Genomic DNA, 14,773 nt, shown 5'->3' with positions numbered 1-14,773 from the left:
TTTAACATAATATTGTGAGAGTCCAGTCCATAGTGGATCTAGCATAATAATGTGAGAGTCCAGTCCATAGTGGATCTAACATAATATTGTGAGAGTCCAGTCCATAGTGGATTTAACATAATATTGTGAGAGTCCAGTCCATAGTGGATCTAACATAATAGTATGAGACTCCAGTCCATAGTGGATCTAGCATAATATTGTGAGAGTCCAGCCCATAGTGGATCTAACATAATAGTGTGAGAGTCCAGTCCATAGTGGATCTAACATAATATTGTGAGAGTCCAGTCCATAGTGGATTTAACATAATATTGTGAGAGTCCAGTCCATAGTGGATCTAACATAATAGTATGAGACTCCAGTCCATAGTGGATCTAGCATAATAGTGAGAGTCCAGTCCATAGTGGATCTAACATAATAGTGTGAGAGTCCAGTCCATAGTGGATTTAACATAATATTGTGAGAGTCCAGTCCATAGTGGATATAACATAATAGTATGAGACTCCAGTCCATAGTGGATCTAGCATAATAGTGAGAGTCCAGTCCATAGTGGATCTAACATAATAGTGTGAGAGTCCAGTCCATAGTGGATCTAACATAATAGTGAGAGTCCAGTCCATAGTGGATCTAACATAATAGTGTGAGAGTCCAGTCCATAGTGGATCTAACATAATAGTGTGAGAGTCCAGTCCATAGTGGATCTAACATAATAGTGTGAGAGTCCAGTCCATAGTGGATTTAACATAATATTGTGAGAGTCCAGTCCATAGTGGATCTAACATAATAGTGAGAGTCCAGTCCATAGTGGATCTAACATAATAGTGTGAGAGTCCAGTCCATAGTGGATCTAACATAATAGTGAGAGTCCAGTCCATAGTGGATCTAACATAATAGTGTGAGAGTCCAGTCCATAGTGGATCTAACATAATAGTGTGAGAGTCCAGTCCATCAATGAGTTTCCTCCTTCCATCCTGCACTACCATGAGCTTATGTAACGAAATGTTGTTGTTATCTGTACTGTAAAGTTTACATTTGAATAACAATAAAAAGGAAGTCTAGTCTAGTCTCGTCTAAGAAATTGTGCAGTGTGGAGGACCATGCAAGTACGCCCCCTGGTGGCTAGTAGCAGCAGCACGGGGCTGATATCAGTGCATTGGTGCTCAGTTTTACGCATGGCATGACGTCATTACTACGTCACTGTTTTCAAAAAAGTGACTCTATATTGTTTTAAAAATGATACTGCTAATTGGAGTCGTCGTCTTTGCGCAAACAAAGCTGATGGATCGATTGTTCTGAGTTCGATTATATAGCAGAACGGAAGGGGGTAGGGAACAAAATGCAATTGTATATAATTATTTGTTATGATATAGTATTTAATTGTGAGTCGCATTGTGTTGTGCCGCCGCGGTCAGAGAGAGAGAGAAGGGGGGGAAAAGCTGACAAAGGCCGACGAGCGACACACGCAGCCAGACCAAAGCACACGAGTGCAGATGCAGGCGGACGCATGAGCTCGTCTAGCGCCTGTGAGCGGGCTCTCTCTCCCCGGCCCGAGCCTGTCTTATCTGCGCGGTGCCTTGTGGGTGTGTGAAGTAAAATGGCGGACTTGGCAAACGAAGGTGAGTTCGCTAGTAGTATCGAGTGCGGTGGTCCGGGCGGCGGGACGGACGAAAAGACGCGGATCGGCGACAGTAAAAAATAGCGTCTTTTGCGAGGCGCGGGCTTTTTTGTAAAAAAAATGTCGATTGAGACGACTCGGCTGCTTGTTAGGCTAGAAGCGGGAGTTGCTTCCCGGCGTTTCCTAGGCTACACTGTTAGCAAACAGGCTAGAAAGGATGCGGCTAATTGCTGGGAAGCTTCGGAACGCCCTCGAATGCTAACAATGCTAACTAGCATTGCACAACCTGGCTATTTATAGCCAATGTGTTTTACATACTATCAAATCAAACATTAACACCTTTCAAAGTTAATACCACCAATTTATGTACACAACTGATATTTGGACAGGTGGAACTAACCAACTTGCAAATAACTCCGCTACCTGCTTGTGTTTCAATGTTGTCAGCGGCCGGCTTCGGTTTGGGCTAGACGTGCACTTAAAGAGCTATATCGCCATGTCCCAACATTGGGTTCTGTTCATAATTTCAGTCTTTTCATGGCGCTTGTATTTACATCGATGTGCGTTGTTAGGAGTTGGAAATGTCCGCGGCGCTACGTAGCAAACGGACCCGCGCGCGTACACACACGCGTATACCTCCACGTCGTCGCCGTCTAATTGCTGGACAGTGCCCGTTGGTCCGCCGACGTTAAGCCGGGTGAGAGTCTCTTGACGCTGGGCTGACACAAACACATGATAATAATAATAATAGTACATTTTACATATAAGGCGCCTCTCTGGGCACTCAAGGACACCGTACAAAACAAATAAACAATAAAATCAAATTGGAAAAAATACAACAACAACATTGATTGATTGATTGAAACTTGTATTAGTAGATTGCACAGTACAGTACATATTCCGTACAATTGACCACTAAATGGTAACACCCCAATAAGTTTTTCAACTTGTTTAAGTCGAGTCCACTTAAATTGATTCATGATACAGATACATACTATCAGATATATACTATCATAATCAGTGTTGGGACTAACGCCGTTAGTTTCGGCGGTAACTAGTAATCTAACGCGTTATTTTTTATATTCAGTAACTCAGTTACCGTTACTACATGATGCGTTACTGCGTTATTTTACGTTATTTTTTATGTAGTATCGGCTAGAAACTGAGGATCTGAGTGTGTTTTATTGCAGCGAAGCAGAGACGTGCTTCTGATTCTTCCTCTGCGCTCTCTGTGTGTGTGTGTGTGTGTGTGTGTGTGTGTGGGGGTACGCAATACAACGTAAACCGTTGGCCAACCAAAAAGTAACCACAGAACACTAGACTATACGGTATAGTGTTCTGTGGTTACTTTTTGGTTGGCCAAGCGGACGTGACGACAGGCTGTCCCCACTCAGATCCGCACGGACCGGGAGGGGGCGTGCCTTAAGTCCAGCTGGAAATCGGGAGAAATTTGGAAAATGGTTGTCCCAGGGAGAGGCACTGAAATTCGGGAGGGTTGGCAAGTATGAGATATTCTCACTTCTTTTCTTTTGTCGAGCACAAAGAAAAGAACATTTTAGTTAAATGTAAGTTGTGTCTTGGATCAAAGATCCCGTCTCCTGCCCAAAACAACAATTCAAATCTGCCTGGTTAGGCTCTGTGTATGTCACGTGTGCTTAGGTGAAGCCAGGTTTACAGCTATGTTGTTGATTGATTGATTGAAACTTTTATTAGTAGATTCCGTACAATTGACCACTAAATGGTAACACCCAAATAAGTTTTTTAACTTGTTTAAGTCGGGGTCCACTTAAATTGATTCATGATACAGATACTATCAAATATATACTAACATCATAATACAGTCATCACACAAGATAATCATCAGGGTATATACATTGAATTATTTACAATCCGGGGTGTGGGATATGGAGGGGAGGTGGGAGGGGGTTAGGTTTGGTTGGTATCAACATTTCAGTCATCAACAATTGCATCATCAGAGAAATGGACATTGAAACAGTGTAGGACTGACTTGGTAGGATATGTATAGCAAGTAGTGGACACAGAGAGAGAGATCAGAAAGTATAAGAAAAAGTGTCTCCATTTGATTATTTACAATCCGAAGAGGTATTATGTGGAAGGGAGGGTGTTAGTTTAGGGTTGTAGTTGCCTGGAGGTGTTCTTTTAGTGCAGTTTTGAAGGAGGATAGAGATGCCCTTTCTTTTACACCTGTTGGGAGTGCATTCCATATTGAAGTGGCATAGAAAGAGAATGAGTTAAGACCTTTGTTAGTTCGGAATCTGGGTTTAACGTGGTTAGTGTTAGTGTTATTATGCCGTTTGTTACTTATGTATGTTATGTTGCAGCTATTTAAAATCGTTTTGTCAATTTGTTCTGGCCTGAAATAAATTGGCCCTTTGAAACATATCTTTGTATTTGTGAGTTGTATGTAGAGCACATTGCTTAGCAGAGTTCAGTGATGCAAATGTATGTCAAGTTGATCAACAGATTGTATTATTATCCAGTGCAATAACAGTACTGAAATGAAGACTAAAAGGGCATTAATGGGAGCTTTAAAAAAAAAAAAAGGAGAAGTAACTAAATAGTTACTTTTCACAGTAATGCATTACTTTTTGGTGTAAGTAACTGAGTTAGTAACTGAGTTACTTTTGAAATAAAGTAACTACCGTAGTAACTGTTACTAGTTACCGGTTTTCAGTAACTAACCCAACACTGATCATAATAATACAGTCATCACACAAGATAATCATCAGGGTATATACATTGAATTATTTACATTATTTACAATCTGGGGGGGGGGGGGGTTAGGTTTGGTTGTTATCATCACTTCAGTCATCAACAATTGAGAACAGAGAAATGGACATTGAAAGAGTGTAGGTCTGACTTGGTAGGATATGTACAGCAAGTAGTGGACATAGAGAGAGATCAGAAAGCATAAGAAAAAGTATCTACATTTGATTATTAACAAACCGGGGAGGGTGTTAGTTTAGGGTTGAAGTTGCCTGGAGGTGTACTTTTATTGTGGTTTTGAAGGACGATAGAGATGCCATTTCTTTTACACCTGTTGGGAGCGCATTCCACATTGATGTGGCATAGAAAGAGGATGAGTTAAAGGGGAACATTATCACCAGACCTATGTAAGCGTCAATATATACCTTGATGTTGCAGAAAAAAGACCATATATTTTTTTAACCGATTTCCGAACTCTAAATGGGTGAACTTTGGCGAATTAAACGCTTTTCTATTATTCGCTCTCGGAGCAACATCGGGAAGCAATCCGCCATTTTCTCACTTTCGTCGGTGTGTTGTCGGAGGGTGTAACAACACGAACAGGGACGGATTCAAGTTGCACCAGTGGCCCAAAGATGCGAAAGTGGCAAGAAATTGGACGAAATTTGTTCAAAATACGAGGCTGTGGGGAAAGCCGACGAAATGGTCAGTCGTTTGTTCCGCACACTTTAGCGACGAAAGCTATGCTACGACAGAGATGGCGAGAATGTGTGGATATCCTGCGACACTCAAAGCAGATGCTGACATCAACTCCAAAACTGGACAGATCAGCTTTCAGGAAAAGAGAGCGGATGAGGGTATGTCTACAGAATATATTAATTGATGAAAACTTTATTCATTACTCGCGGTTTTACGTAAATTATTATACATGAACTGTGTTTACCAATAATTTAGCTTAAAAACATTAATTTTTTTCAATCATTCGAGTACATTCGGGTAGTCTTGTGTAATGCAGTATTTTGTGTCTATTTAGGTATGGTTAACCTGAGTGCTGAAATCGTGGAAAAATATATGTTCTTAGCGCGCCTGAAATGGGCTGTCTGCACTCTCAAAGTGCATGTTGTTGCCAAATGTATTTCATATGCTGTAAACCTAGTTCATAGTTGTTAGTTTCCTTTAATGCCAAACAAACATACCAATCGTTGGTTAGAAGGCGATCGCCGAATTCGTCCTCACTTTCTCCTGTGTCGCTGGCTGTCGTGTCGTTTTCGTCGGTTTCGCTTGCATACGGTTCAAACCGATATGGCTCAATAGCTTCAGTTTCTTCTTCAATTTCGTTTTCGCTACCTGCCTCCACACTACAACCATCCGTTTCAATACATGCGTAATCTGTTGAATCGCTTAAGCCGCTGAAATCCGAGTCTGAATCCGAGCTAATGTCGCTATACCTTGCTGTTCTATCCGCCATGTTTGTTTGTATTGGCATCACTGTGTGACGTCACAGGAAAATGGACGGGTGTATATAACGATGGTTAAAATCAGGCACTTTGAAGCTTCTTTTAGGGATGGGTAAAATTTTGAAAAAACTTCGAAAAATAAAATTAGCCACTGGGAACTGATTTTTAATGGTTTTAGCCCTTCTGAAATTGTGATAATGTTCCCCTTTAAGACCTTTGTTAGAAGGGAATCTGGGTTTAACGTGGTTTGTGGAGCTCCCCCTGGTGTTGTGGTTATGGCGGTCATTTACGTTATGGAAGTAGTTTGACATGTACTTTGGTATCAGGGAGGTGTAGCGGATTTTATAGACTAGGCTCAGTGCAAGTTGTTTTACTCTGTCCTCCACCCTGAGCCAGCCCACTGTGGGTAGGAGTGAGGTGTGATCTGGGGTGGAGGTCTAGAAGTAATCTGACTAGCTTGTCCTGGGATGTTTGGAGTTTAGATTTGGGGGTTTTGGAGGTGCTAGGGTACCAGGAGGTGCAAGCGTAATCGAAAAAGGGTTGAACGAGAGTTCCCGCCAGAATCTTCAAGGTGCTTTTGTTGACCAGAGAGGAGATTCTGTAGAGAAATCTCGTTCGTTGGTTGACCGTTTTGATTACTTTGGTTGCCATTTTATCACAGGAAAGATTAGCCTCTTGAATGGAACCTAGGTAGGTGACCTCATCTTTCCTGGTAATAACAATGACTTGCCTAAATCACCGGTTTTCAACCTTTTTTCAGCCAAGGCACATATTTTTCATTGAAAAAAATCCAGAGGCACAACACCAGCAGAAATCATTAAAAAAATGAAAACTCGGTAGTCGATATTGACACTAAAAAGTTGTTCTCGCAATTGTTGAATATGACTTTAACCCATAACCAACTATGCAACAGCTCTTGTCTCAAACTAGGTCTACTGTCACTACCTATCATGACTTATTTTGAGTTTTTTTGGTGTTTTCCTATGCCTAGTGTTTTAGTTCTATTTTTCCGCTCCTATTTTTGTGTCTTTTCCTGTTTTGTTGGCAGTTTCATGTCTTCCTTTTAAATGCTTTTCCCCACACCTGCTTTGCTTTAGCAATTAAGATTATGTAAGTTGTGCGGACGCTATCCTTCTTTGTGGGGACATTGTTGGTTGCGATGTCATGTTCGGCAGTGTTTTTCTACCACTAGTGTGCCGTGAGATATAGTCTGGTGTGCTGTGGGAGCCTATCTAATTTCACCTACAGTATCTGGGTTAAAAATATTTTTTGCAAACCAGTAATTATAGTCTGCAAATGATGTGTTGTTGTTGAGTGTCAGTGCTGTCTCGAGCTCGGCAGAGTAACCGTGTAATATTCTTCCATATTAGTAGCTGGTAGCTAATTGCTTTGTCGATGTCGAAAACGGCGGAAGGCAGGGTGCAGGTAAAAAGTTGTCTAATTCTTAAACCAAAAATATGTGCCCCTAAGAAAATGCATTGAAGCTTAGGGAAGGCTATGCAGAACGAAACTAAAACTGAACTGGCTGCAAAGTAAACAAAAACAGAATGCTGGACGACAGCAAAGACTTACTGTGGAGCAAAGACGGCGTCCACAATGTACATCCGGACATGACATGACAATCAACAATGTCCCCGCAAAGAAGGATAAAAACAACTGAAATATTCTTGATTGCTAAAACAAAGTAGATGCGGGAAATATCGCTCAAAGGAAGACATGAAACTGCTACAGGAAAATACCAAAAATAGAGAAAAAGCCACCAAAATAGCGCAAGACAAGAACTAAAACACTACACCCAGGAAAACAGCAAAAAACTCAAAAATAAGTCACGGCGTGATGTGACAGGTGGTGGCAGCACACCTACTTTGAGACAAGAGCTATATTGATGCATGGTTGGTTATGGTTTAAAGTCATATCCAACAATTGCGACAACGACTTTTTACTGTCAACTGAGTTTAGTTTTTTAATGATGTCTGCTGGTGGTGTGCCTTCGGATTTTTTCAACGCAAAAAATGTGCCTTGGCTCAAAGAAGATTGAAAAGCACTGGCCTAAATCACCGTTTTTCAACCTTTTTTCAGCTAAGGCACATATTTTTCATTGAAAAAAATCCAGAGGCACAACACCAACAGAAATCATTTAAAAAATGAAACTCTGTAGTCGATATTGGCAATAAAAAATTGTTCTCGCGATTGTTGAATATGACTTTAAACCATAACCAACTATGCAACAGCTCTTGTCTCAAACTAGGTCTACTGTCACTACCTATCACACCACGCCGTGACTTATTTTGAGTTTTTTTGGTGTTTTCCTGTGCGTAGTGTTTTAGTTCCAGTTTTTCGCTCCTATTTTGGTGGCTTTTCCTGTTTTGTTGGCAGTTTCATGTCTTCCTTTGAGCGCTATTCCCCACACCTGCTTTGCTTTAGCAGTCAATACTATTTAAGTTGTCCTTTTTTATGGGGACATTGTTAGTTGTCATGTACGGGATGTACTTTGTGGACGCCGTCTCTGCTCCACACGTGTAAGTCTTTGCTGTCGTCCAGCATTCTGTTTTTGTTTACTTTACAGCTAGTTCAGTTTTAGTTTTGTTTTGCGTAGCCTTCCCTAAGCTTCAATGCCTTTTCTTAGCGGCACCGGCCTTTTGTTTATTTTTGGTTTAAGCATTAGATAGCTTTTGACCTGCACGCTGCTTCCCGCTGTCGTCTGCATATTGTGATCACGACAAACCATGGTCGTCGTTCCCGACATCTACAAAGCAATTAGTTATCTGATGCCATCTACGGATATGGAAGACTATTACACGGTTACTCTGCCGAGCTCTAGACAGTACAGACACTCAACAACGGCACATTGTTCGCGGATTATAATTACTGGTTTGCAAAAAATATTTGTAACCCATTTAGGTGAAATGACATAATCTCCCACAACACACCAGACTGTATTTTCGGCACAGTGGTTGAAAAACACTGGCCTAAATGATTGTGATGGCTTTCAAACGTGCGCAGCACCACATGACTGTCTTGTATTTATGCGCTGTTGTTGTATTTAATGCTACACCTTCACATTTTAATGAGACCTGTGCAATGATCACTAGAAATGCACGGATGTGGTCAGATGACTGCCATGTAACCCGTCGGGCCGCCTCCAAATTATGCATAGCAAGGGTGTGACGGATTGAGTAAATTAGTTATTTATTGCCGTGGCGAAGAAGTGCACTGAATCGTAATTAAAGGGGGTCTGCACTGTTTTGGAATTTTGCCTATGGTTCACAATCATTATGGAAGACTTGATGACAGATGTTTTTTTTTAATGCATTCTCGATAGTAAATAAATGCGATCAAAAGTCCGATTACAATGGAGCCTATGGGAGCCGCTCTATTCTCCAATCCAATCCACTTTATTTATATAGCACATTTAAACAACACAAATGTTTCCAAAGTGCTGCACAAAAATATTAAAAACAAGATTCAAATACTATCCTTAGCTCCACCAATGGCCAAAATAACTAAAAATAAGAACAATATACAAATAAATATGATTAAAGACCCCAAAAAAGGGACAAGCGGTAGAAAATGTTAATTTCCCCTCTGGGATTGTTAAAGTATTTCTGATTCTAATTCTGAAAATGGATGGATGGATGGATGGATGGATTTTAAAGGGTAAAACCAATTAAAACAATAAATAGAAATACAAATTCAAAAACACAGAGGACCACACAACTCACGTAGTGTTAAAAGCCAGAGAATAAAAGTGGGTTTTAAGACGAGACTTAAAACACTCCACTGTGGGAGCATTGGGGGCAGAGTGTTCCAGAAAAGGCCCTGTCTCCCCTGGTTTTAAGTCTGGTCTTGGGCACCACAAGCTGGAGCTGGCTCTCGGACATCAGAGCGAGCGCAGGAGTGTAAATTTGGATGAGGTGCCAGTCCATGCAAAGCTTTAAAACCAAACGGGAACATTTTTAAATCAATTCTAAAATGAACAGGGAGCCAGTGCAAAGTCTCAAGAATTGGGGTTATATGCTCGCGTTTCCTGGCCCCCTGTTAAAAGTCGAGCTGCCGCGTTCTGGACTAACTGCAACCGGGAGAGCTTTTTGGCTAATGCCAGCATAAAGTGCATTGCGGTAGTCCAGGCCACTTGAATTAAAAGCATGCACGACTTGTTCAAAAAGGTTAAAAGATAAAAACGGTTCACTTTTACTAAAAGACAAAGATGATAAAAACACGATTTTATAACGCCATTGACTTGTTTGTCAAGTTTAAAATCACTGTCTAAAGTGATGCCAAGGCTGCCTATATTGCCCCTGAAACAACATCCAAAACTCCTCCATTAAAGTTTTATATACTTGGTGTAAGTATATATGTAATGTAGTAACAGACTAGGGTTGCACGGTATACCGGTATTAGTATAGTACAGCGATACTAATGAATCATATTCGGTACTATACCGCTTCCCAAATGTGTGGTATCATCCAAAACAATGTAAAGCATCCAAACAACAGAAGAATAAGTGATTATTACATTTCAACAGAAGTGTAGATAGAACATGTTAAAAGAGAAAGTAAGCAGATATTAACAGCAAATGAACAAGTAGATTAATAATTCATTTTCTACCACTTGTCCTTAATAATTTTGACAAAATATTAGAATGGAAAATGACACAATATGTTGCTGCATTTGTCAGCAGACTAAATTGGGAGCCTTTGTTTGCTTAGTTACCGTATTTTCCGCACTATAAGGCGCACCGGATTATTAGCCGCACCTTCTATGAATTACATATTTCATAATTTTGTCCACCAATAAGCCGCCCCGGACTAAAAGCCGCGCCTACGCTGCGCTAAAGTGAATGTCAAAAAAACGCTGCGCTAAAGTGAATGTCAAAAAAACAGTCAGATAGTTCAGTCAAACTTTAATAATATATTGAAAACCAGCGTTCTAACAACTCTGTCCCAAAATGTACAAATGTGCAATCACAAACATAGTAAAATTCAAAATGGTGTAGAGCAATAGCAACATACCGGTAATGTTGCTCGAACGTTAATGTCACAACACACAACACACAAAATAAACATAGCGCTCACTTTCTGAAGTTATTCTTCATTCGTACCGGTAAATCCTTCGAATTCTTCGTCTTCGGTGTCCGAATTGAAAAGTTGCGCTAGCGTGGCTTCCAAAATGGCGGGCTCCGTCTCTTCGAAATCATCGGATTCAGTGTCGCTGTTGTTGTGCAGCAGTTCTGTGAATCCTGCCTTCCGGAAAGCTCGGACCACAGTTGTGACAGAAATATCTGCCCAGGCATTTACAATCCACTGGCAGATGTTGGCGTATGTTGTCCGGCGTTGTCTGCCCGTCTTAGTGAAGGTGTGTTCGCCTTCGGTCATCCATTTTTCCCACGCAGTTCGCAGTCGTGATTTGAATGCCCTGTTGACACCAATATCCAGCGGTTGGAGTTCTTTGGTTAATCCACCCGGAATGACGGCGAGTGTTGTATTTGTGTGCTTCACTTGTTTTTTGACACCATCTGTGATGTGGGCGCGCATAGAGTCATATATCAACATGGACGGAGCAGCGTGAAAAAAGCCACCCGGCCGCTTCGCGTAAACTTCCCTTAACCACTCGCTCATCTTTTCTTCATCCATCCATCCCTTCGAGTTAGCTTTTATGATGACGCCGGCTGGAAAGGTCTCTTTTGGCAAGGTCTTCCTTTTGAATATCACCATGAGTGGAAGTTAGCATGGCAAGCTAGAACCACAGTGAAGGATGACTTCTCATTCCCTGTGGAGCGAATATTCACCGTACGTGCTCCCGTTCCACAGTGCGGTTCAGTTGCTGTGAAATACGGTAGTAATCCGTGTGCGGATGGAGAGATTGCGTCTTTTTATGACCCGGATCGTTTAGTAGGAGCCATTTTGTGGTCTTTACAGATGTAAACAGGAAATGAAACGTACGGTGATATCCGCGCGTTTTTTCTTCTTCTTCCGGGGGCGGGTGAAGCGCTTCCTGTTCTATGGGGGCGGGTGAAGCGCTTCCTGTTCTATGGGGGCGGGTGCTTTCCTTGGCGGTTGCTTGCGTAGAAGAAGAAGCGCTTCCTGTTCTACCGGGAAAAAAGATGGCGGCTGTTTACCGAAGTTGCGAGACCGAAACTTTATGAAAATGAATCGTAATAAAGCGCACCGGGTTATTAGGCGCACTGTCAGCTTTTGTGAAAAATTGTGGTTTTTAGGTGCGCCTTATAGTGCGGAAAATACGGTACTAATAAAAGACAAGTTGTCTTGTATGTTCACTGTTTTAAGGACAAACTTGCAATAAGGAACATATGTTTAATGTACCCTAAGATTTTTTGTTAAAACAAAGCCAATGATGCAATTTTTTGTGGTCCCCTTTATTTAGAAAAGTATCAACGTACCGAAAAGTATTGGTATCAGGACGACACTATAACAGACACATTCATAATAACATTTAATTGAACTCATTTTGATCATTTTAAGCATCACGTTAGCCTTTTTTTTTTAACATCACTGATTACTGCTCACTGAAGGGGTGGACCTAAGCGTCATTTCATGTCGTTCTCGCCATTGCCTGGTTTAAATTGGCTGTCAAAGTGTACCAACTTGTCGAAATACAGCTTCGTCCTTCTCATATGCAGGTGAAAGGCATGATTTATAATCTAGAATAAAGTTTGACGAGCAAGGAAACAAGGAGACGGCTGATCAGTCGATCATGTCAACATTGGCACACAAGCTCGTGATCTTGGCGCTGCTATAGTTAGCACTTATAATAACAATATCACCAATACTTGGTTAATATTCAAGCCACAAAATGTAAATGGAGTATTATTAGCAGTTTTTGGATGGTTACTTATTGGGTTTTACGGGCAGAATAGAGGACCTGCCATTGACTCCGCTGTAAGCAGACTTTTATTTACGTTTGTTTACGAGTTAAAAAATACATCCGTCATGTCTTTCATAATGATTGTGAACATGAGGCAAAATTCACACAAAAGTGTGGTTCCCCTTTAATGCTTTAAAAAAAATTATGTTATTGCCCAACGATACACTGACAAACTGTTGCACCCAAACAAACAAGCTCAGATCTTTCATTGACAGGTGGTCTGTAGTTTGCATCATAAGATATGAAAATACTTGATGTGCACGTTTAACAAATGCCAGTTAGCATAGCTGTGCGACAGTACTTTCCTCAAACCTAACTTCCAGAAGCTTTAAAGGGGAAGTGCACTTTTTTTTTGTCTATAATTCACAATCCTTATGTGAGACAAGCACACATATGTATATCTTCTATTTAATGCATTCTAACTAAAAAATAAATGCTAACAATAGTCAGCTAGCAATGGAGGTAATGCAATTTGATGAATTCCGCCTATTAAGCGCTCTGAAAAAATCCAAAAACAGCCATCAATGTAAGCATATATGTAATGTAGTAACAGGCACATTCATAATAACATGTAATATTTATGTATTTGGTCATTTTAAGCATATGGAGGTGCATTCATTTCTCAGATGCATCACAACGTCCGCTATGTCCTACAACTACCACTAATCATGGCAGACTTTTTGAGGGCTAACGACTACTATTTTTGGAACCAATAATGATCAAGAACAATAAAGATTTGAGCCTGAATATAAACAGGGTGAGCTACGAGTTTTAGAAGCTGAGTGATAAGCAGATCCAGCAAGTAGCACTATTGCTAAGCAAGAAGTCCAAACTACGAACATACTAAAACAATCACTTAGTGTACAATGTCTGCTGTCACAGGGATGCAGACTGATGGGATGTTTATATATCTTGTTTAGATGTATGATTTTTTTTATTCCTTAATCGCAGTGGTTCTAAAACGTTTTTCACCAAGTACCACCTCAGAAAACACTTCGGTCTCAAAGTACCACCATACACATTAAAATACAGTAGCATGGTAGGCCTAGGTATTCATTAAAACAAGGCACAGCTTTTATTTAACAATTGTATTTAATATTTTTGGACCGGGTCCTATGTTAGGTTATGTTCCCAATATGTAGTTTATTCAATGTTTAACAGATGTTGTGGTTTCCCCATGGCATTGAAGACATTGTTACATGCAGCATTCTCTGCCAATGTTAGTCTTTGTTTACATGTGTTCTCTGTGTGTTGATTGGCTAGGAGGCTGGGAAAGGGCAGACGTAAGCGGAGAATATGGAGAACATCCGGTTCCCACGCTTTGAGTGATAGAAATGACGGTAAAGACACTGTCTTAATTGTTTATTTAGGCGTCGACCACGGTTTACAGTAGTCAGATTGTAGCAACTTCCATTGAAGGCTGATAAGCATTTAATACCAGCGCGAGTCACGTAATTACAATAAGGATGTTCCGATATCATTTTTTCCATACCGATCCAATACTTTGGATTAAGACAGCTGTCGATACCGAGTACCTGTCCGATATCATTACTCTGATACTTTGGATTAAGCGTTCTGCCAAATCCGACACTAAGTACTGATACCATTGCAAGTTAAGATAATTATATAAACGATTGACTTTTATTCCTGTAACACTGACAAATTTGACAGTAACGGTATCAAAATAGTGCAACATTCAAAAGTAAACAGTTTCTCAATTTACATCCAAGCACAATTTTGTGGAATATTTAATCTCGGATTGTTGCCCAAATCTCACGTAAAAGAGCACCAATAACTTAAGTGCAATATTCACAACAAATAAAGAATTTTAAATAAATGTTCAAGTATAAAACTTTGCAAACCAGTTCAATCACTAGGCCACCTACTCAGTGGCCTAGTGGTTAGAGTGTCCGCACTGAGATCGATAGGTTGTGAGTTCAAACCCCGGCCGAGTCATACCAAAGACTATAAAAATGGGACCCATTACCTCCCTGCTTGGCACTCAGCATCAAGGATTGGAATTGGGGATTAAATCACCAAAAATGATTCCCGCTGCCTATTGCTCCCTCACCTCCCAGGGGGTGGACTAGGG

The 14,773-nt window shown here is 40.7% G+C and overlaps 1 protein-coding gene across 2 annotated transcripts in view; it reads left to right on the top strand.

The window, feature by feature from the left end:
- The first annotated feature begins 1,332 nt into the window (after window positions 1–1,332).
- The window catches only part of ranbp3b (RAN binding protein 3b), a 44,321-nt gene continuing 30,880 nt past the window's right edge, over window positions 1,333–14,773 (top strand). The window contains exon 1 of one of the 2 annotated variants that reach the window (XM_061978819.2): window positions 1,333–1,613. In XM_061978819.2, the coding sequence (XP_061834803.1) occupies window positions 1,592–1,613 (22 nt within the window). In that variant the 5' untranslated portion in view covers window positions 1,333–1,591. The remainder of the gene's footprint in view (window positions 1,614–14,773) is intronic. The other variant, XM_061978821.2, reaches the window with a different exon arrangement.

Source organism: Nerophis lumbriciformis, linkage group LG19 (genome assembly GCF_033978685.3).
Source record: "Nerophis lumbriciformis linkage group LG19, RoL_Nlum_v2.1, whole genome shotgun sequence".
Classification (NCBI taxonomy): domain Eukaryota; kingdom Metazoa; phylum Chordata; class Actinopteri; order Syngnathiformes; family Syngnathidae; genus Nerophis; species Nerophis lumbriciformis.
Note: the sequence above shows the minus strand (reverse complement) of the source record. Positions and strands in the feature narration are given on the sequence as shown.